This window comes from Amphiprion ocellaris, chromosome 10 (genome assembly GCF_022539595.1).
Source record: "Amphiprion ocellaris isolate individual 3 ecotype Okinawa chromosome 10, ASM2253959v1, whole genome shotgun sequence".
Classification (NCBI taxonomy): Eukaryota; Metazoa; Chordata; class Actinopteri; family Pomacentridae; genus Amphiprion; species Amphiprion ocellaris.
Window position 1 is genome coordinate 36,135,067 of NC_072775.1, and position 19,974 is coordinate 36,155,040.

The 19,974-nt window shown below is 40.1% G+C and overlaps 1 protein-coding gene and 1 pseudogene across 3 annotated transcripts; one reads left to right on the forward strand and one right to left on the reverse strand.

Annotated features, from left to right (window-relative positions):
• Positions 1-138: 138 nt before the first annotated feature.
• LOC129349930 (cilia- and flagella-associated protein 251-like) lies at positions 139-971 on the reverse strand (annotated as a pseudogene).
• A 3,846-nt stretch (positions 972-4,817) lies between these two features.
• LOC111564483 (armadillo repeat-containing protein 1-like) lies at positions 4,818-18,707 on the forward strand. Of its 3 annotated transcripts, none has more exons than XM_023264075.3 (7): positions 4,820-5,036; positions 6,782-6,969; positions 9,172-9,263; positions 10,356-10,545; positions 11,535-11,651; positions 12,774-12,848; positions 13,315-18,707. In XM_023264075.3, exons 2-7 carry the CDS (start codon positions 6,808-6,810, stop codon positions 13,504-13,506), a joined length of 828 nt encoding a protein of 275 aa, XP_023119843.1. In that variant the 5' UTR covers positions 4,820-5,036; positions 6,782-6,807; the 3' UTR covers positions 13,507-18,707. The 3 variants fall into 3 exon arrangements, with proteins under 3 accessions (XP_035801259.1, XP_023119843.1, XP_023119844.1); XM_023264076.3 differs by lacking the exon at positions 4,820-5,036 and adding an exon at positions 5,088-5,228; XM_035945366.2 differs by lacking the exon at positions 12,774-12,848 and having other exon boundaries at positions 4,818-5,036.
• Positions 18,708-19,974: the final 1,267 nt, after the last annotated feature.

Consider the following 19,974-nt stretch of genomic DNA (forward strand, 5'->3'; position numbering starts at 1 on the left):
TCTTCCTCCTCCTCCTCCTCCTTCTTCTCCTCCTTCTTTTCTTCCTCCTCCTACTCCTCCTTTTCTCCTCCTACTCCTCCTCCTTTTCTTCCTCCTCCTACTCCTCCTTTTCTCCTCCTCCTTTTCTTCCTCCTCCTCCTCCTCCTCCTCCTTCTTCTTCTCCTCCTTCTTTTCTTCCTCCTCCTCCTCCTTCTTCTTCTCCTTTTCTTCTTCCTCCTCCTCCCCCTCCTTTTCTTCCTCCTCCTCCTTCTTCTTCTCCTCCTTCTTTTCTTCCTCCTCCTCCTCCTCCTCCTTCTTCTTCTCCTCCTTTTCTTCCTCCTCCTTCTTCTCCTCCTTTTCTTCTTCCTCCTCCTCCTCCTTTTCTTCCTCCTCCTCCTCCTTCTTCTTCTCCTCCTTCTTTTCTTCCTCCTCCTACTCATCCTTCTTCTCCTCCTTTTCTTCTTCCTCCGCCTCCTCCTACTCCTCCTTCTTCTTCTCCCCCTCCTTTTCTTCCTCCTCCTCCTTCTTCTTCTCCTCCTTCTTTTCTTCCTCCTCCTCCTCCTCCTTCTTCTCCTCCTCCTTTTCTTCCTCCTCCTCCTCCTCCTCCTCCTTTTCTTCCTCCTCCTCCTCCTCCTCCTCCTTCTTCTTCTCCTCCTTCTTTTCTTCCTCCTCCTCCTCCTCCTTCTTCTCCTCCTTCTTTTCTTCCTCCTCCTACTCCTCCTTTTCTCCTCCTACTCCTCCTCCTTCTTCTCCTCCTTCTTTTCTTCCTCCTCCTACTCCTCCTTTTCTCCTCCTACTCCTCCTCCTTCTTCTCCTCCTTCTTTTCTTCCTCCTCCTACTCCTCCTTTTCTCCTCCTACTCCTCCTCCTTCTTCTCCTCCTTCTTTTCTTCCTCCTCCTACTCCTCCTTTTCTCCTCCTACTCCTCCTCCTTCTTCTCCTCCTTCTTTTCTTCCTCCTCCTCCTCCTCCTTCTCCTCCTCCTTTTCTTCCTCCTCCTCCTCCTCCTCCTTCTCCTCCTCCTTTTCTTCCTCCTCCTCCTCCTCCTCCTCCTTCTTCTTCTTACCTCCACCAGCTGGTTGTGAATCCCACCAATCAGGGAACGTTCCCCCAACACTGACCAACATTACCAAAAAGTTCAAATAACATTTTATATGTTTTAACCAAATGTTGAAGGAGCGTTTAAAGAATGTTTTCAGTAGCGCTAATGTTCCCATAAAGTTCCTGTAATGTTTTACTGTCGGCATTCACAGGATTATGTCAGACTCAGCTGATGTTCTGTGATAACGGAGGAGCAACGTTCTCAAACCAACCCTGAACACATTTTCCATGAGTATTCTAAGATGTTCCTGTAGTGATGGATGTTACCAAAGGTGGAGGAAATGATCATAGTCCAGAACTCTGCTCTACTTGGATCAGATTATCTACCAATATTTTAGATTTTATGGTACAACTTTTTAAACCTGCTCAGTCAGTTATTAAATGTCACTGAAATAACTGTAATATGTGACCAAATATTTCATACTAAATGATTCTACATGTTTAGTTTTGTATTTTTGTGACCTGCAGCTACATGTGGTTCAGAAAATATCACTAGTTGACTTCTGCTTTATCAGACTTTCTGTTAATGAGCTCAAAGATGGAACTTTTCATTACAACTTTGCTTTATTCACATTCCAACTCACTCATAATCAGAGAACATTTGATCTACTTGTACAATATTACAGAATCTGAATCAGTGACATGATGAGAAATAAGAATGAACATTTAAGGCTTTTATCATTAATACTTCCTCAGATATTGTTGTTCAGACAGACAAATTTAAATGTGAGAAAAAACCTGTTGAAAAAAGGTTGATGGTTGTAGTTTTTAAATTTCAGAGATACTATTTTAAATATCCAGACATTATATTATATTATATTTAGAGGTGGGACGCGATTAAAAAAAATTTAATCTAATTAATTACAGGCTTTGTAATTAATTAATCGCAATAATTGCAGTTTTGTCAAACAGCAATATTTGACACAATAAATGAAGTTTTTCAATTCAAATAAAATTGTGGTTGACAGTTGAATCAATGAATAGACATATACGTGTTTATAATTTTAAATTTATTTTAAAAAAGGAAAATGGGACATATAGAAAAAAGTGATTTTGATGACTTAAAGCCTGAATTTAGTTGTTTTTTCCACTGTATGGCACATAAAATCAGCATAAGTAGTTCAAGGAGCTTCAGAAAGTTGAAAATCCAGAGATTCATTCTGTTTTCATCTTTTCTGGGTCTGATAAATGGTGGAATTTTGATGGTTCTTTTTATAGGAATATCAATTTTGATTTATGTAATTTTTTATAAACAAAATGTTTATAATGAAGTTATTAAAAGAGATATTTTTGTTGTTTAGGTTATTCCTCCTCCAAGGAGGCAGAGCCTCGATGGAGTAAAACCTTAAACCACAAAAATGTTTCATTTCTATTTATCTGCATTTTTCATCTGTCTGCTACATTCACAGATTACTGCAAATCTAAGTGCAATTATAGCGATTTTATTCAACATTTTAAGACTTTCTGTAAACTCAAGCACTGTCTAGAAAAGTGGTCTATTATGGGATGGCTACACCGTTAGCCGTTAGCAGGACTTGTAGCTAATGTTAGCTCTGGTGCTAACAGCAACATGTTTTACATTGAGGTGATACCGTCAGCTTGAAGTGATGCAGTGATCAGAAAACTCTTTGTTGTACAATTTGCACACAACCAGGCTTTTATCCAAGCTGCCATCAGGAAGATTTTTAAAAGGAAAATTTCTGTCCAACAAGCTCAATCTCATCTTCCTTCACTGTTCACCAGAGCCTGACTTCACTCAGTGCTTCCTGTGCTTCTTCTTCATGGCTACAAACAGACTTTAGGTTCATTACCGCCACCTACTGGGCTGGAGTGTTCATAAGAGTTACCAGAAATGAGGGAACTGAGGAGGGTGCAATTAAGATAAAGATAAAGATAAAGTTCATTTCTCCCCACTCAAGGGGAAATTTACATTGTTACAGCAGCTTATGTAACAGTGGACGTAGTGATAAGAATAAAATAATAATAGAACAATAGTAATAATATTTACAGTATATACAAGGGTGAGAGATGAGGATAAAGTGGCTTAACAGAAAAAATAAAAATAAAAAAATAAAAATAAAGTTTAAAAGTGCAAAGATGTGCAGTGCAAGAATGTCAGTGCAAATTTTATGGTTTGGGGTGGTAATGATATATATATGATTAATTGAGTTATTATGTTTAACGCGTTATTTTCGCCGTAATTAATTAATCGAAATTAACGTGTTAAAGTCCCAGCCCTAATTATATTATATTATATTAAATTAAGTTTCTGATCACAATAAGTCGAAAGCAAATCAAAGACAGTTGAGCAGAAGAACTCTGATGATTTTAGTTGGAATAACTTTGATCTGAATCTCCTGCTGCAGTTCCACAATGTGTGAGTTTCCTGATGTGTTCTTAATGTGTTTAATTCCAGCTGTGGTTTTCCTGCCGTCACATGTCAACATGTGTCCATAAAGAAGTGTCTGCATGTGATGCTGCTGCTGCATCAGGATTATCAGTTACACTGCTGCCCTCTAGTGGCTGCAAACACACACTGCACCCAGCCTTCTACTGCTGCTGCTGCATCAGGATTATCAGTTACACTGCTGCCCTCTAGTGGCTGCAAACACACACTGCACCCAGCCTTCTACTGCTGCTGCTGCATCAGGATTATCAGTTACACTGCTGCCCTCTAGTGGCTGCAAACACACACTGCACCCAGCCTTCTACTGCTGCTGCTGCATCAGAATTATCAGTTACACTGCTGCCCTCTAGTGGCTGCAAGCACACACTGCATCCAGCCTTCTACTGCTGCTGCTGCAACACACTGAGACACTGAGACACACTCAATCCACACAACTACTGTGGCAAGTTCTCCAAGATGCTGGAAACAACCCACCTGTCTCAGAAGCAGGAGTCCAAAGAATCAGGAGGTCTGGTCCAGAGCCGCTGGTTGGAAAGACTGGAAGGATCAAACAGCTGCAGAGGGACGTAAAGTAGAAGAACAGACGGAAAACTGACTCAGAATGATCATAAGGACAGAAGAACATCTTCAGAGGGACAGAACATCCAGAAGGTCCAGACAGAGAACATCAGGTTACTTTACAGGTTGTATTATTTAGTTTACAAAATCATACAACCCTGAACCATCATGTCTCCTCAGATGTGAAACTCTGAACTAATGTTGTCTCCTCAGACTTCTGTGGAGGTTCTCAGTCATCCAGGTCCTGGTGATGGTAGGAGCTTCAGGAGAAACCAGCTGCAATTTTTGAACGTCCAGTTGGTTTCTCCTGAAGCTCCTCCCATCTCCTCATCCTGTAGATGTTTTTCTATCTCCATGTTTCCAGACTTTTCCTCTCTACTCTGCTCCTCATCAGTAGATGTTTCTCCATGCTGGATGGATCTCCAACTACCCGCTCCTCTGGTCTCTGGTTCTGCTGCATTTATTTTGCATCTTGTGTTTCTTCTTGTTTTGTTATTTTCTGTGACTTTGGGACATTTTTGTCTCATTTTGTGTTTCATCTTTATTTTTGTGTCTCAGTTTTTTTGTGCTTTTTGTGTTAACGTGTTTATGTGTTTGTATTTGCGTGTTAATGTGTTTTTTGTGTTTCTGAGATGATCCAATCATCAGCTGAGACTCTGAAACTGATCCTGCATCAGTTGTCAGACCTCACAGGGCGTTGGACCTTTAACTCGTTGAACAAGGCACCTCATTGGTCTGCAGGATCACATGACCAGCCGGCAGCCAATCACAGGCTGTGGTGTTGATACGTGGCCGTGCTGGCTGCTTTTCAGCAGGAAGAGACGCCGCTCCGTGTTCCGGTTAATTCCCAGTAGTTTGGACCAAAACCGAACCTCCTCCGTCTCCAGCTGCTGCTACCGGCCACCGGAGCTCCATGTCCGCTGCGGAGGGGAGGAGGAGAGGCTAACCGGAGAGCTACCGTCAGCCCGCCGCTCGGTGCCGGTGACCGTCAGAGGTGAGCTCCGTTAGCATCCGTTAGCTCTGGGAGTCAACGACTCACTCAACGGCTCGGAACCGAAACACACCGCCTGACAGCCGGCCTGACGGCTGAAGGCTGCCGCCGGGTCCGGTGGAGATGTGAGGACGAACCGCTGGTTTCCCGCCTTCAGACAGGAGGAGCTACAGGTGGAGGTTCTGGGAGGTTCTGGTAAGTTCTCCTGTTGGCTCCACTGGTGCGTTTTTATCTCCTGTCATGGTTCTGGTGAAGACAACAGGAGGGTCAGGGTTCGGTTAACCCCAGAACCACAACCAGAACTCCTACCAGAACCACCCCCCAGAACCCCAACCAGAACCCAAGCCAGAACCCTCACATCCGGCTGTAGTCTGGACTCGCGGTCTGAAACGGACTCAGGTTCAGGTTCTTCAGACGTTTGGTGCAGAAACTAGAAAACGGTCCAGAGGAAACGAGTCGGTGTAGATCAGGGGAGTTATACTCATCATAGTTCAGGTTCCACATTCAGACCAGTTCGATCTCAACTGGGCCAGAACCAGTAAAATCTCCAAGTTTTTCCTCTGTTTCAGTGCAAAGAAAATTCACATTTAATCTTTTTACAAAACATTATGAAAGAAAACTAAGTTCAGTTTCAGCCTCAATTTATCTTTTCCACATTACAACTTCCAGATCACAGAGTGTCGACAAAGGAACACAACATTTAGTCACCTGGAACTGAACCAGAGAGGATTTTACTTTAAAAAAGAAAAAATGAGACTCAAAATGACACATGCGAGAAACAAAATGGCAAAAAATGAGACAAACAACACAAAACACAACAAAAAAGTCACAAAAAATTAGACAAAAAAGCCACAAACCGACAAAAAATGACAAAGGCCATAAACGAAATGACAAAAACGGTGAATAAAGCAAAATGCAAAATGACAAAAATATGACAAAAAAACACGTGAGACCAATGGAAATATAAAGACAAAAACGTGAGAAAAACAATAAAAATCAGACAAAAAAACAAGACAAAATATTAATAAATTAGGCACAAAATGACAAAAAAATGAGACAAATGACACGAAGAAAAACAAACTAAGATAAAAAATGGAATAATGTCGTCTCCTTTTGTGGAGGTTCTCAGTCATCCAGGTCCTGGAGATGGTAGGAGCTTCAGGAGAAACCAGCTGGAGGCTCTGGAAGACATTTCTAGAAACGTCTCGTGTCTCGTTTTTGTCATTTTGTGTCTTGTTTCTGTCATTTTGTATCTTGTTTTTGTCGTTTTGTGTCTCTTTGTGGTCATGTTGTCTCGTCATCCTGTAGATGTTTTTCTATCTCCATGTTTCCAGACTTTTCCGTTCTACTCTGCTCATCATCTGTAGAAGATGTTCCTCCATGCTGGATGGATCTCCAACAACCTGGTTCTGCTGTGTTTCCTTTATTCATCCGGTTTAAATGTCCATCCTATGAATCATTAGAAGCCAGAAGGACAGAAGGTTTTAGTTTTTACAGAATCTGATTAGTGCCGATGGTTTATTCTTTAGTTTGGATTTTTTTAAAGAGACATGAAGGGATTTTGGTGAAATATCTCGACTTTAAGCAGATGTGGTTCCACGTGATGCCTTTTAAACATCCAGTAGCTCTTCCTGTTTTCTTTTTAAACATGTTTAGGGGTTCAGACTTCAACAGTTCCCAGAGACGTTGAACAGAGATCAGTACTGTCCTGAACCACTAAGACCAGCTCTCTGTAATCCGACCCACAGCTGGTTGTTGCATGTGACCGTCAGCCATGAGCGCCGAGCCGGACGCCCTCGCCGTGGTCAACCAGCTGAGGGACCTGGCTGCAGACCCCATGAACCGCAGGGCCATCGTCCAGGACCAGGGCTGCCTGCCGGGACTCATCCTGTTCCTGGACCACCCCAACCCTCAGGTGGTCTACTCCGCCCTGCTGGTGAGCCTCCTGACTTCCACACACATTATGTTTGTTATTTTAAAGTCAGACTTTCAGATGTTTGAAGCCTGGAAAGAATCATGGAGCAGCAGTCAGTTGAAGCTAGTTCCAGATAAAATCAACCAGATCTTCTGAAAGTTCCCCCCAGACCTCCTGTGGTTCTTCATCTCCAGTAACTTTATCAATGATCAGAGTTCTACCTTCAAACTGTGAATATCTCCAGAGTTCCAGGTCAACTGGACAGTTGTCGGTAGGTCTACTTGGTACGTCTACTCTATAACTTTCTCCAGTTGTCGGTAGGTCTACTCTAGAACTTTCTCCAGGTGTCAGTAGGTCTACTCTAGAACTTTCTCCAGTTGTCAGTAGGTCCAGTTGTCAGTAGGTCTACTCTAGAACTTTCTCCAGTTGTCAGTAGGTCTACTCTAGAACTTTCTCCAGGTGTCAGTAGGTCTACTCTAGAACTTTCTCCAGGTGTCAGTAGGTCTACTCTAGAACTTTCTCCAGTTGTCAGTAGGTCTACTCTAGAACTTTCTCCAGAGGATGTTCTCCTTTCCTGCTTCCAGTCTTTCATTTTAGTCTCACTTAGAACATTCCAGGTCCTTGAAGTCCATAGAGGTGGATCCAGATTTATCACTTTTTAATGGACTTTTTCCATCATTTCTGAGCCTCAGAACTTCATCAGTCCAGCAGATAGAACCATGACATTTAGGAGGAGAAACACATCTGAGTTCTGGGAAAAACTGACCCCAGATCAGTTTAAATCCATCCAGGTGTCTCAGTCTGAAGATAATCCAGATCCGATCAATTCTGGACAGTTTTTGAGTCATTTTGGGAAAATTTGAGGTCCTTTTGAACAATTTTTGGAATAATTTGGGGAAATACCGTGTAATGTCAGAAGATTTTTGTCTTTTTTGGACTAATTTTCATCATTTTGGGACAATTTTTGTGTAATTTTGGACATCTTTTTTCATTTTGAACAGTTTTCTGAGCCATTTTTGACGAATATCGAGAGATTTTGGATGATTTTTGTGTATTTTTGGACAACTTTGATGTAACTTGAAAATATCAGTTTAAATCCATCCAGGTGTCTCAGTCTGAACACTGGATCTGGTTTCTGTTCTTTTCCTCTATAACCAGCTGTGATCATCAGTATTATGGGATGTATCCTAGTGAGCATCACTATTATGGGATGTATCCTAGTGTGAACAGTTTAATATCTATGACGTAGGAATCTGTTTCAGTTTGTCCAAAGTTACTAAAATGGTTGAATCTTCTTTAAACTGCATCAAATCCTTCCCAGAATGACTCCTAATGTGTCCAGAGTTCCTAACATCTGTCCAAAATGGCTGAAAGCTTTTCCAGAGTGACTTGAACCTTGACCAGAATGACAACAACTTGTTAAAAATGTCTCAGAAATTGTTGTTTTGTGTCTCGTTTTTGTCATTTGATTTCTTGTTGTTGTCTTTTTTCTTGTTTTTGTTGTTTTGTGTCTCATTTTTCATGTTTTATGTCTCTTTTTTGTCGTTTTGTGTCTGTTTTGTCGTTTCCTGTCTCATTTTTGTCTCGTTTTTGTGGATTTGTGTCTTGTTTTTGTGTTTTTTTGTCTCATTTTTGTGGTTTTGTCTTGTTTTTGTGGTTTTGTCTTGTTTTTGTGGTTTTTTCTTGTTTTTGTCGTTTGTCTTGTTTTTGTCGTTTTGTCTTGTTTTTGTCATTTTGTGTCTCATTTTTGTCATTTTATGTCGCTTTTATTCGTTTTGTGTCGTTTTTTCATTTTGTCTTGTTTTTGTTGTTTTCTGTCTCCTTTTTGTATCTTGTTTGTGTCGTTTTGTGTCTGTCGTTTTGTCTCGTTTGTGTTGTTTTGCCTTGTTTTTGTGGTTTTGTGTCTTGTTTTTGTCATTTTGGATCTTGTTTGTCGTTTTGTGTCTTGTTTTTGTCATTTTGTCTTGTTTTTGTCATTTTGTGTCTCGTTTTTGTTTTTTTGTGTTTTGTTTCTCTTTTTTGTTGTTTTTGTGTTTCGTTTTTGTTATTTTGTCTCATTTTGTGTCTTGTTTTTTTAATTGTGTCTTGATTTTGTTGTTTTGTGTCTTGTTTTTGTCTTTTTGTATCTTGTTTTTGCTGTTTTTGTGTCTCATTTTTGTGGTTCTGTGTCGTTTGTGTTATTTATTGCATCTCTGAGGTTCTGTCGGATCCTTGTTGTTCCAGGCCATCCGGTACCTGGCAGAATGTCGAGCCAACCGGGAGAAGCTGAAGGGGGAGCTGGGGATGATGCTGAGCCTCCAGAACGTCGTTCAGAAGTGAGTCTGGGTTCTGGTTCGGTTCGGTTCTAATGTGATGGCTTCAGATGTCACAGGACGGACTGGTTCGTCTAATCAGAGGTCTGGGTCAGAGAAACGGAGCGGGTTCTGGGTGTCTTCTGTTTCGTTTTCCTGCAGTATAAAGACCGACACCTCTGAGGAAACAGAACAACCATGGCTACACATTTAGGATGACGGCAACGATAATTAAAGAAAGCCTGTAATTATGTATTTTACAAAAATGAAAACACTCTGAATCAGTGTCCAACATTTTGGTTGTTTTATGTCTTTTTGTGGCCATCTTTTGTTACATTGTGGCTTGTTTTCTACCACATTTTGGTTGTTTTACATATTTTTGCAGTTGTTTTGTCTTCTGTCCATCATTTTGCATCACATTTAGGGTGTTTTACATCTTTTTTTGGATCAGTTTATCTTTCTTGATTGTTTTGAGTCACATTTTGGGCATTTTTCTTCTTATTTATTTTACAAGAATATAAAAACCCTGAACCATCATGTCTACCATGTCTCCTCAGATGTTAAACTCTGAACTAATGTTGTCTCCTCAGGCTTCTGTGGAGGTTCTCAGTCATCCAGGTCCTGGAGATGGTAGGAGCTTCAGGAAAACCAACTGGAGTTGGTTTCTCCTGAAGTTCGTACCATCTCCTCATCCTGTAGATGTTCTTCTATCTCCGTGTTTCCTCTCTACTCTGCTCATCATCTGTAGAAGATGTTCCTCCATGCTGGATGGATCTCCAACTACCTGCTCCTCTGTTCTCTGTTTCTGCTGCATTTATTTAATTCTCTCTGTGGAAACACTGCCTGCAGTTCAGCCGGAAACTCTCTGAATGTTCTTTCTGTTTTCATCTTTTCCTGCTGATGAATGTTGTCATTTCTTAGAGACAGCTTCTCCTTTAACCCTGCTGGTGAGCTTTGCAGTCAGCAGGTTTAAAGGTTGACTTATTACTGATTCTTCAGCAGTAGTCCTGTAGAAGAAGCCATTTTAATGAAATGTTCTGATCATACCGGCAGCACTCCACCCTATATCTGCTGTCCATGAGTCTAAATCTTAAACGTCTGATCCGGTTCTGTCAGGTCGACGACTCCCGGAGAGACGAAGCTGCTGGCGTCAGAGATCTACGAGCTCCTGCAGGCGTCCAGCGGAGCCGAGTCGGAGCCGGCCGAGGAAACCGTCAGCAGCCGGCGGAAGGCCCAGTTCTTCCTGGGATCCAGCAACAAGAGGGCCAAGACCGTCATCCTCCACATCGACGGGCTGGACGACTCGGTGAGACCCGAACACACTCATTCAGTCACTCAGTCATTCATTTATACATTCATTCATGCAGTCACTCACTCACTCATTCATTCAATTCACTCAGTCATTAATTCCGTCACTCACTCATTCATTTATTCATTCAGGCACTCACTCATTCATTCACTAATTCATTCATTTATACATTCATTTATACTTTCATTCATGCAGTCACTCATTCATTCAGTCACTCATTCAGTGATTCATGCAGTCAGTCATTCAGTCACTCATTCATTCATTCAGTCACTCACTCATTCATTCATTTATTCATTCTGTCACAGTCATTCATTCAGTCATTCATTCAGTCACTCATTCATTTATTCATTCAGTCACTCAGTCATTCATTCAATTCACTCAGTCATTCATTCAGTCACACTCATTCAGTCACTCATTCATTCAGTCACTCATTCATTCACTCATTCATCCAGTCACTCATTCATTCATGCAGTCTCTCGTTCATTCATTCACTCATTCATTCAGTCACTCATTCAGTCACTCATTCATTCCTTTATTGATTCAGTTATTCAGTCATTTATTCATGTATTTATTGATTCATTTATGAATTCATTCTTCAGTTGACCCCCCCTGTTAATCTGAATGTGTTAGTTTCAAATGTTCATCTTCCTGTAAAAGTCAGGACGCCAGTCTCTCCTAATGTGAATTCATATCTAGAGATCAACTGATACCGATTATTGGTGATCAAGAAAGAACTAGAACTGATATTTGGAAACCGGTGGACTGGCCCCTCCAGGTTGGGAGGTTTCTTCCCCAAGCGAAGGAGTTCAAGGATCTCAGGATCTTGTTCACGAGTGACGTGAAAGTGGAGCTGGAGATGGACAGAAGGATTGGTAGCGTCAGCAGTAGTGTGATGTTTCTGCTTCTTGTTCAGTGAATTATTCTGAGGAAGCTGTGACTTTAACACGCCGATGAGGCCGACAGAACTGACGAATGTGAACTTTCAGGGTCGTCGGAGTCTGTGTGAGGAGGCTCTGCTGAAGATCCGAGGAGTCATCAGCTTCACCTTCCAGATGGCCGTCAAGAGGTGCATCGTCCGAATCCGCTCAGACCTGAAGGCCGAGGTGAGCTTCTGTTCCATCAGAGGGTCCACAGATAAACATAAGGATTATTTAATGGATGCTAGTGAGAGGACAGTTTGTTCCAGATAAAACCAGTAAAACAAAATAGAATCACTCACAGTATCCTGAAAGATGTACCCCTGTGACATTTGATTTATAGTGAATTAATCTGAAAGGGACGTAAACAAGTGACACAGAGTTTAAACTTTAATGATGAATCTGAACTGTTCCTGTTTGTTTCACTAAAAGGCCTCGAAGTTGGTCAAAGTTTTCTATTTAAATTTTTCACTAAACGATTACAAAGACTCAGAAAACCACCACAAAGAGAGAGAAAACCATCACAAAGAGAGAGAAAACCACCACAGACAGTCATTAATTCAGTCACTCATTCATTCATTCACTCATTCATTCATTCAATCACTCACTCATTCATTCAGTCACTCACTCATTCATTCAGTCATTCACTCACTCATTCATTTATACATTCATTCATGCAGTCACTCATTAATTCACTCATTCATTCATTCAGTCATTCATTTATGCATTCATTTATACATTCATTCATGCACTCACTCATTCATTCAGTCATTCATTTATACATTCATTCATGCAGTCACTCACTCATTCATTCAGTCATTCATGCAGTTAGTCATTCATGCAGTCACTCATTCATTCATTCAGTCATTCAGTCACTCACTCATTCATTCAGTCAGTCATTCAGTCATTCATTCATTTATTCATTCTGTCACTTAGTCATTCAGTCATTCATTTTTTCTTTCAGTCACTCATTCATTCAGTTCACGCAGCCATTCATTCTGTCACTCACTCATTCATTTGTTCATTCACTCATTCAGTCACTCACTCATTCAGTCACTCACTCATTCATTCACTCATTCATTCATTCAGTCATTCATTTATACATTCATTCATGCGCTCACTCATTCACTCACTCATTCATTCAGTCATTCATTCATTTATACATTCATTCCTGCAGTCAGTCAGTCACTCACTCACTCATTCATTCAGTCACTCCTCCAGCCGGAGGACGCCTGCAGGTTTGAACTGCATGTTTCTGCGGCTGGTCTGGTACCTCACAGCTTCATTTTGTGGTTTGTGTGTCTTTAGGCTCTGGCCTCTGCCATCGCCTCCACTCAGGTGATGAAGGCTCAGCAGGTGGTGAAGGCCGAGAACGGAGACGAGGTCAGTTTGTTCACAGCTCCATGTCACAACACAGAACAGCTGCAAAGACATGCAACGCACACACTAAACTGGTACCAGGAGACACAACACAACAACAGATAGACACAAAACGACCACAGAGAGGCACAAAACAACCACAGAGAGGCACAAAACGACCACAGAGAGGCACAAAACGACCACAGAGAGGCACAAAACGACCACAGAGAGGCACAAAACAACCACAAAGAGACAAAACAGACAGCATCTTTATCTGCCACACCTGTGAGGAGGATGGATTATCTCAGCAAATCAGAAGTGCTCAATAATACAGATTTCACAGCTCATCAAAAATGGGAGCAGAAACAAACGTGTTGCGTTTATGTCCAGTGTATTTATCCGATTCCTCCAGCTCCGTCCTGCAGATCCAGTTTGGGTCCAACAGAACCAGGTCTGCTCTAACAGCCGTTGTCACCCTGTCGGTCTCCAGGTGTTGATCCCGTTGGCGGAGGACGGCTCGGTGGAGGTGGAGCAGAACGTGGACCTGCCGGACTACCTGCCTGAAGACGAGAGTCCGTCTCAGGAGCCCGACAAGGCGGTGAGCCGGGTGGGATCGGGCCAGGACGGGGCCAGCTGGCTCGGCGCCGCCGCCAACTTCCTGTCGCGCTCCTTCTACTGGTGACCCTGCACAGGGCGCCGATCCCCCTCGCCCTCCGTCAGACCCCCGCCTCCTCCCACAACCAAAACCTTCCAGCTGCCAAATCTCACCACCAGGGAGGCTGTGAACCAGAACCGCCGTCTCCAGGACCGGTCCACTCGTCGGTTTCCTTGGCGACGCCGTAAACAGGTGTTACTAACCAAATTGTCTTAACGGACAGGAGGCGTCCTGCAGTAACGTGAACAAACAGTTAAATACAAAGACCTGAACCTTTGACCTGTTGAGTATTTATTGGACCAAACCAGGTCCACAAACACCAGCCTCTTGCTGGGACACGTTTTATCTAGAGTTTACTGGTCTGCTGTCTGGGACCCACAACCAAGTTCTAAAAGACTTCTGTTTACCTTCAACTAACCATCTCTCTGAGAAGCCATTTAAAGGTTATCGTAGGAAATTCAGTAGAAACCTACTGGAGTTCTCTTGTAGGTTCTTGAAGACAGCCTCACTTTGTCTTCAAGAACCTACAGGAGAACTCCAGTAGGTTTCTACTGAAGCTGCTACAATTATTTTAAAAGTTCAGCATCTACAGAAATAGAACTCCAACAGTCATGAAATGTGGTGAGAACAGACAGAATAGTTTCATCAGATCAGAATGATTGAATGGATCCAGCAGAAGACGTAATTGTAGTTAATGGACCTTGGAAATGAAGAAAAGTGAAAAAAATTCAAACTTTCAAAAATTCCTGTTAGTGTTTATATATGGATGGATCCGTATTTCTGCTAAAATCCAGTCTTTGGTCCACATTTCACCAACTTTTGAGTCTCTAAAATCAGTAGAATCTGATGTGTTAAAGTTTGATCAGACAAGGTTCCAGTTTTTAGATGTTTAGACTAAATATTGACGTGGGCTCATTGGTAAGAACCAGAACCCGGAGTTCATAGAGGTCTAGATGTTGGTGTTCATAGAGGTGTAGATGTTCCTAGAGGTCTAGGTGTCCATAGAGATCTAGATGTTCATAGAGGTCTAGATGTTGGTGTTCATAGAGGTCTAGGTGTTCATAGAGGTCTAGATCTTTAATTAACAATATCTGAGGCTGATTTGACCTTACAGAATGTTTCTATCCAGATATCTGTCTGTTCTCACCACGTTTCATGACTTCAGAAGTTGTATTTCTGGAGATACTGAACCTTTAAAGGGCTTCACAGCTAAGACATTTTTAAAAGATGAAATAGAGAATTTCCCAGGTGTGAAAAAATTGATGAAATTCTCCAAATTCTGCCAGTTTTTTTTAAAGAAATCATAGAACTTAGTTTTTGGCCCCAATTAGCACAATTATGAAGACTGAACAAAATCAGCGTTTCTGACTTCAGTCTGAAGCTGCAGAGACTTCCTTTATTAATGATCTAATGAGCTGAACGTCGATCACGTCTCTGAAGTCCTGAAAACCCCTCAGAATGAAGAACACTCGTCTTCATTCTACTGATTAGAGTCATTCCATCAAACATCAGTCAGAGCCCCAGACCAGAACCTCCTCAGAACATCTGGTTCTTCATCTCCAGTAACTTTATCAATAATCAGACTTCTACCTTCATACTGGGAATATTTCCAGAGTTCCAGGTTCTTCAAGTCCACAGAGGAGAACTTCCCCTGGAGAAAGTTCTAGAGTAGACCTACCGACAACTGGACAATTGGTAGGTCTACTCTAGAACTTTCTCCAGTTGTCGGTAGGTCTACTCTAGAATTTTCTCCAGTTGTTGGTAGGTCTACTCTAGAACTTTCTACAGTTGTCGGTAGGTCTACTCGAGAACTTTCTCCAGTTGTCAGTAGGTCTACTCAAGAACTTTCTCCAGTTGTCAGTAGGTCTACTCTAGAACTTTCTCCAGGGCACGTTCTCCTTTCCTGCTTCCAGTCTTTCAGTTTAGTCTCACTGAGAACATTCCAGGTCCTTGAAGTCCATAGAGGTGGATCCAGATTTATCACTTTTTAATGGACTTTTTCCATCATTTCTGATCCTCAGAACTTCATCAGTCCAGCAGATAGAACCATGACATTTAGGAGAAGAAACACATCTGAGTTCTGGGAAAAACTAACACCACTTCAGTTTTGCATCCATCCAGGTGTCACAGTCTAAAGAATAAATTCATTTTTTGCTATGCAGGATTTTTTTCCTAGAATTTTGGAATCATTTTGATGATTTTCATCATTCTTAACAAATTTAGGCTTTTCAGACAAATTTTAAATCTGTAGTGGACACTTATTGACTCATTTTGGTTCACGTTTGGACAATCTTTGATCATTTTGTACAAATTTTAAGTGATTTGGGGAAATTTTTGAGTGACTGAACAAATTTCATGTCATTTTGAATCATTTTCAACAACTTTTAGGTAATTTTGGACAAAGTTTGAGTCATTAAGGACTGGATTTTTGTCAGACAAATTAAAGCAAAAAAAAAAAACTTAAGTTATTTTGATCATTTTTTGAGTACATTTGGACAGCTTTTTGTAATTCTGGACAAAATATATGTAGTTTTATGTACATTTTCTCTATAACCAGGTGTGATCATCAGTATTATGGGATGTATCCTAGTGTGAACAGTTCAGAGTCCTAGAAACAATCATTGATTCCCTGGATGTGTTTCTGGTTTCTGATAATCCACCAGTGAAAACATTAGAAGGTGATTGTGGGTGAATTTTAGTGCTGGTAGGTGGTTGGTCAGAACTGGACCAAGGACCATCTGGAGACTGGGCGAACTTTAATGTTGGTCGGAGCAGGTTCTAGTCACTGTGAAGGTAGAAATTTGTTTCATTAAATAAAGTTACTGTCGGCAGGTTCTGTGGAGGTTCATACAGTTTGGGTTGATTTTATACCGTTTTATCAGTGGAGTCAGAAACAGAACAAATTTTCAGTAGAAGTGCAAATATATTTCATCAGTTTTTGCAGAACTTCCAGAACTCCTCACCATGAGAAGGTTGTGGGTGTGGTAGTGTTTTAACTGGATGAGGAGGTCACAGGTTTAATTCCTGGTGGCTTCAGTCCAGCTTCAGGTCGTCTGTTTACACCACCAGAGCCATTCAGACTGAGCTCTGACGTTAGAGCGGAGGATCAGAACTCTGGTCCTGCTTCATGGAGCCATGTTACCGATTCCTTCTTCCTCTATTGGAGACCAGTTACAGTTTGTGACTCTTTTCTTTTGCACACTTAAATCTGATGGTTTGAAGAGGAGGAATGAGCGGCCTGGACCTCGTCAGAATCAGCTGATGATGACTTCATTTCCTGCTGGTTGATCAAACGTCAGAAACTTTCCAGCTTCATACATTCAGGTTTTATCAGAGCATAAGTCCAAAACCCCCAAATTAGCTTCCTGGGAGGTGTGATGTAAACATTCAGAGACTTTAAAAACCTGATCTGTGTGATTTCTCCTTCTAGACGTGTTTCCTTCTCTGCTCCCAGAGCTCCTGCAGCGTTTCCAGCCTTCCTGGAGTCTTGTTCTGTCCACATGTTGGCTGGGATGAATCCAAACACACCTTCAGCTGAGTTTAGAGCCAGAATCCTGAGAGAAAAAGTCACATTTCTGACTGAAAGACAAGAACCTGAAATTAAAGGCAAAATGTAGAGAAAACAAGTAACACTTAAAGAGATTAGAGTCAGAATTCTGGGTTTAAAGTCAGAGTTTGTGGAGAAAATGGACAGAAATCAGAGAGAAAAGTCTCAAATCTGCGTTAAATTCAGAAGGAATGGGAAAAAATCCAACTTCAAAGACAGAAATTTCACAATGTGAAAATTTATAGAATATAAATTTAAATTCAGAGTTCAGAGCCAGAATTCAGAGAAATAAGGAAAAAAAAATCTGATTTTAAAGACAGAAGGTTCAGATTAAAGTCAGAGTTTAAAGATAAAAAGTCAGAATTCAGAGTTTAAAATAAGAATTTTGGGCGAATAAGAAGTCAGAATTTTAAATAATGCAAAAAATCCAAAGGAGAAAAGTCTAAATTCTGGCATCAAAGTCAGAAACTCACGAGTTTAAGTCAGAACTGAGTGGAAAAAAGTTTTAAAAAATCGGTTTTAAGACTGAAATTTGAGTTTAATGTCTGAAAAAAGTCAGAAATCTGAGTTTAAAGTCGGAATTTTGAGATTAAAGTCAATTATTTTTAAAGACATCAGAATTTGGTGGAAAAAAGTCGTCGGAATTTTATATCTGAAATTTGATATTAATGTCAGAATTCTGTGAAAAATAGTCAAAAACCAGATTTTAAAGTCAATGTGGTGTGAAAAAAATCAGAATTCTGAGTTTTAAATTTGAAATTTGAAATTAATGTCTGAATTCTGTGACAGATGGTCAGAATTCTGAGTTGAAAGTCAAAATCCTGAGTTTTAAATCAGAAATTTCAGATTATTGTTAGAAATTTGTTGGGAAAAAAAGTGAAAATTCAGAATTTTAAATTTTAAATTTGAGATCAACAGAAGCCGGGAGTCAAAAGTCTGAGTTTAAATTCCAAGTTCTGTCTTTTAAAGTCAGAAGTTTGAGTTTTAAATCCTATATATGAGATTAAAATCAGAATTTGATAAAAGAAAAAAGTCAGAATTCAGAGTTTACAGTCAGAAATTTGAGATTATTGTAAGAATTTGTTGGAAAAACAGTCACAAATCTGTTAACTGGGGCAGGTCTTCATAGAGCCTCTGCAGGATAAATAAAGTCAGAATTCTGTGGGAGAAAAAAAATCTGAATTCTGAGTTTTAAATCAGAAATTTCAGATTAATGTCAGAATTCTGTCAAAAAAAAGTCAAATATCTGAGATTAAAGTCAGAAATTTGTGGGGAAAAGTGAAAAGTCAGATTTTTAAATCTGAAATTTGAGATCAACCAACAGAATTCAGTGATAAACGGTGAAAGAGTTTAAAGCCAGAAATTTGAGATTAAAGTCAGAATTTGGTGGAAAAAAGACATAATTGTGGCTTTAAAATGCTAAGTCTGAGCTTGTTGTCAGTCTGTGGTTTTCCCTTCAGGTGGATGTGCTCCAGCTGTTCGCATTTAAAGGTTCGTTATTCGTGGTTTTACAGAGAATCACCTGCATGAGCTCATCCTTTCCTCTCAGGTTTTCTTCCGGTTTGACGAAGCAGATTCATGAAGTTGTTTTCTGAATAATGTGGGTTCTGCTGGTTTTCCTCCTTGTCTTCATCAGCTGCTGTGCTCATTCCTTCACGTTTGAATAAAAACACTCAAATGATTTATTTATTACATCGTTATTTTAAAAAAATTTATCCTAGAACACACTTGTCTCAGTTTAAATTAGTTCTACTCTTTAATATAAATCTGGAAATTTTCTGAATGTTTCTTTTATATTTTACAAATTTGAGGGTTTTTTTCTGTTTTTGGAATACAAACATCAATAAAATTATGAAAATAGACAACAGTTTTATATGTTCAGTGTGAAATAACCTGAAAGAAATAATATCTATAAAACATCCAAAATGAACAGTGATTTTACATGTAAGCAGAGCTCTTTAATAATTCAAAGATGAATCATTAATATTATGGGTGGATAGAGAACATTAAACTGACGGTAGGTTCTGGCCATTATCAAACTTAATTATCAGTATTTTATTGTTTTGTACAAGATTTTTACAAATTTAAATATGTCCAACTACATATTTTTAAAATAACTGAATTTCTAGTTTTGCAGCAGAATTAAAACATTTTCACAAGACTTTTAATGAAAATATGTTGAATTAAATGTTCAAAAGCTATTTAAAAAAACATGGTCTCGTAAAATAAAGCTGCACTATTTGCAATTTTACAGATTATTTAACACATTTTCCAAATACAAGAAAATTGTGAATTTACACGTAAAATATTAAATGTCTATGAAATAACACATTTTAAAGTAAATTTATGTAAAGTCTCATGTTTACAATTGACAGTTTATCATAAATACAAGAAGTGTTTAATAACGTTCAAAAAAAATTAAACATCAAATTCACTAATTTTATAGGTGGATATATTTTTAACAATAAAATAATGTGAAGTTACACATAAAAATCCACACAGTACAAAACCATTCATCTTCATCCATCCATCCATCCATCCATCCATCCATCCATCATCCATCCATCCATCCATCCATCCAACCATCCATCATCCATCTATGATCCAGCCATCATCCATCCATCATCCAACCATCCATCCATCATCCAACCATCCATCCATCATCCATCCAACATCCATCCATCCATCATCCATCCAACCATCTATCCATCCATCCATCCATCATCCATCCATCCATCATCAATCCATCCATCATCCATCCATCATCCATCCATCCATCATCCATCCAACCATCTATCCATCCATCCATCCATCCATCCATCCATCCATCATCCATCCATCCATCATCAATCCATCCATCATCCATCCATCATCCATCTATCATCCATCCATCATCCATCCATCATCCAACCATCCATCCATCCATCAAGCATCATCCATCATCCATC

Excerpts from the sequence above, each read along its gene's own strand:
- LOC111564483 (XM_023264075.3), top strand. The coding sequence starts at position 6,808 with ATGAGCGCCGAGCCGGACGCCCTCGCCGTGGTCAACCAGCTGAGGGAC. Across the intron at positions 9,264-10,355 it reads CTCCAGAACGTCGTTCAGAA|GTCGACGACTCCCGGAGAGA; the intron begins GTGAGTCTGGGT and ends CGGTTCTGTCAG. Across the intron at positions 12,849-13,314 it reads AGGCCGAGAACGGAGACGAG|GTGTTGATCCCGTTGGCGGA; the intron begins GTCAGTTTGTTC and ends GTCGGTCTCCAG.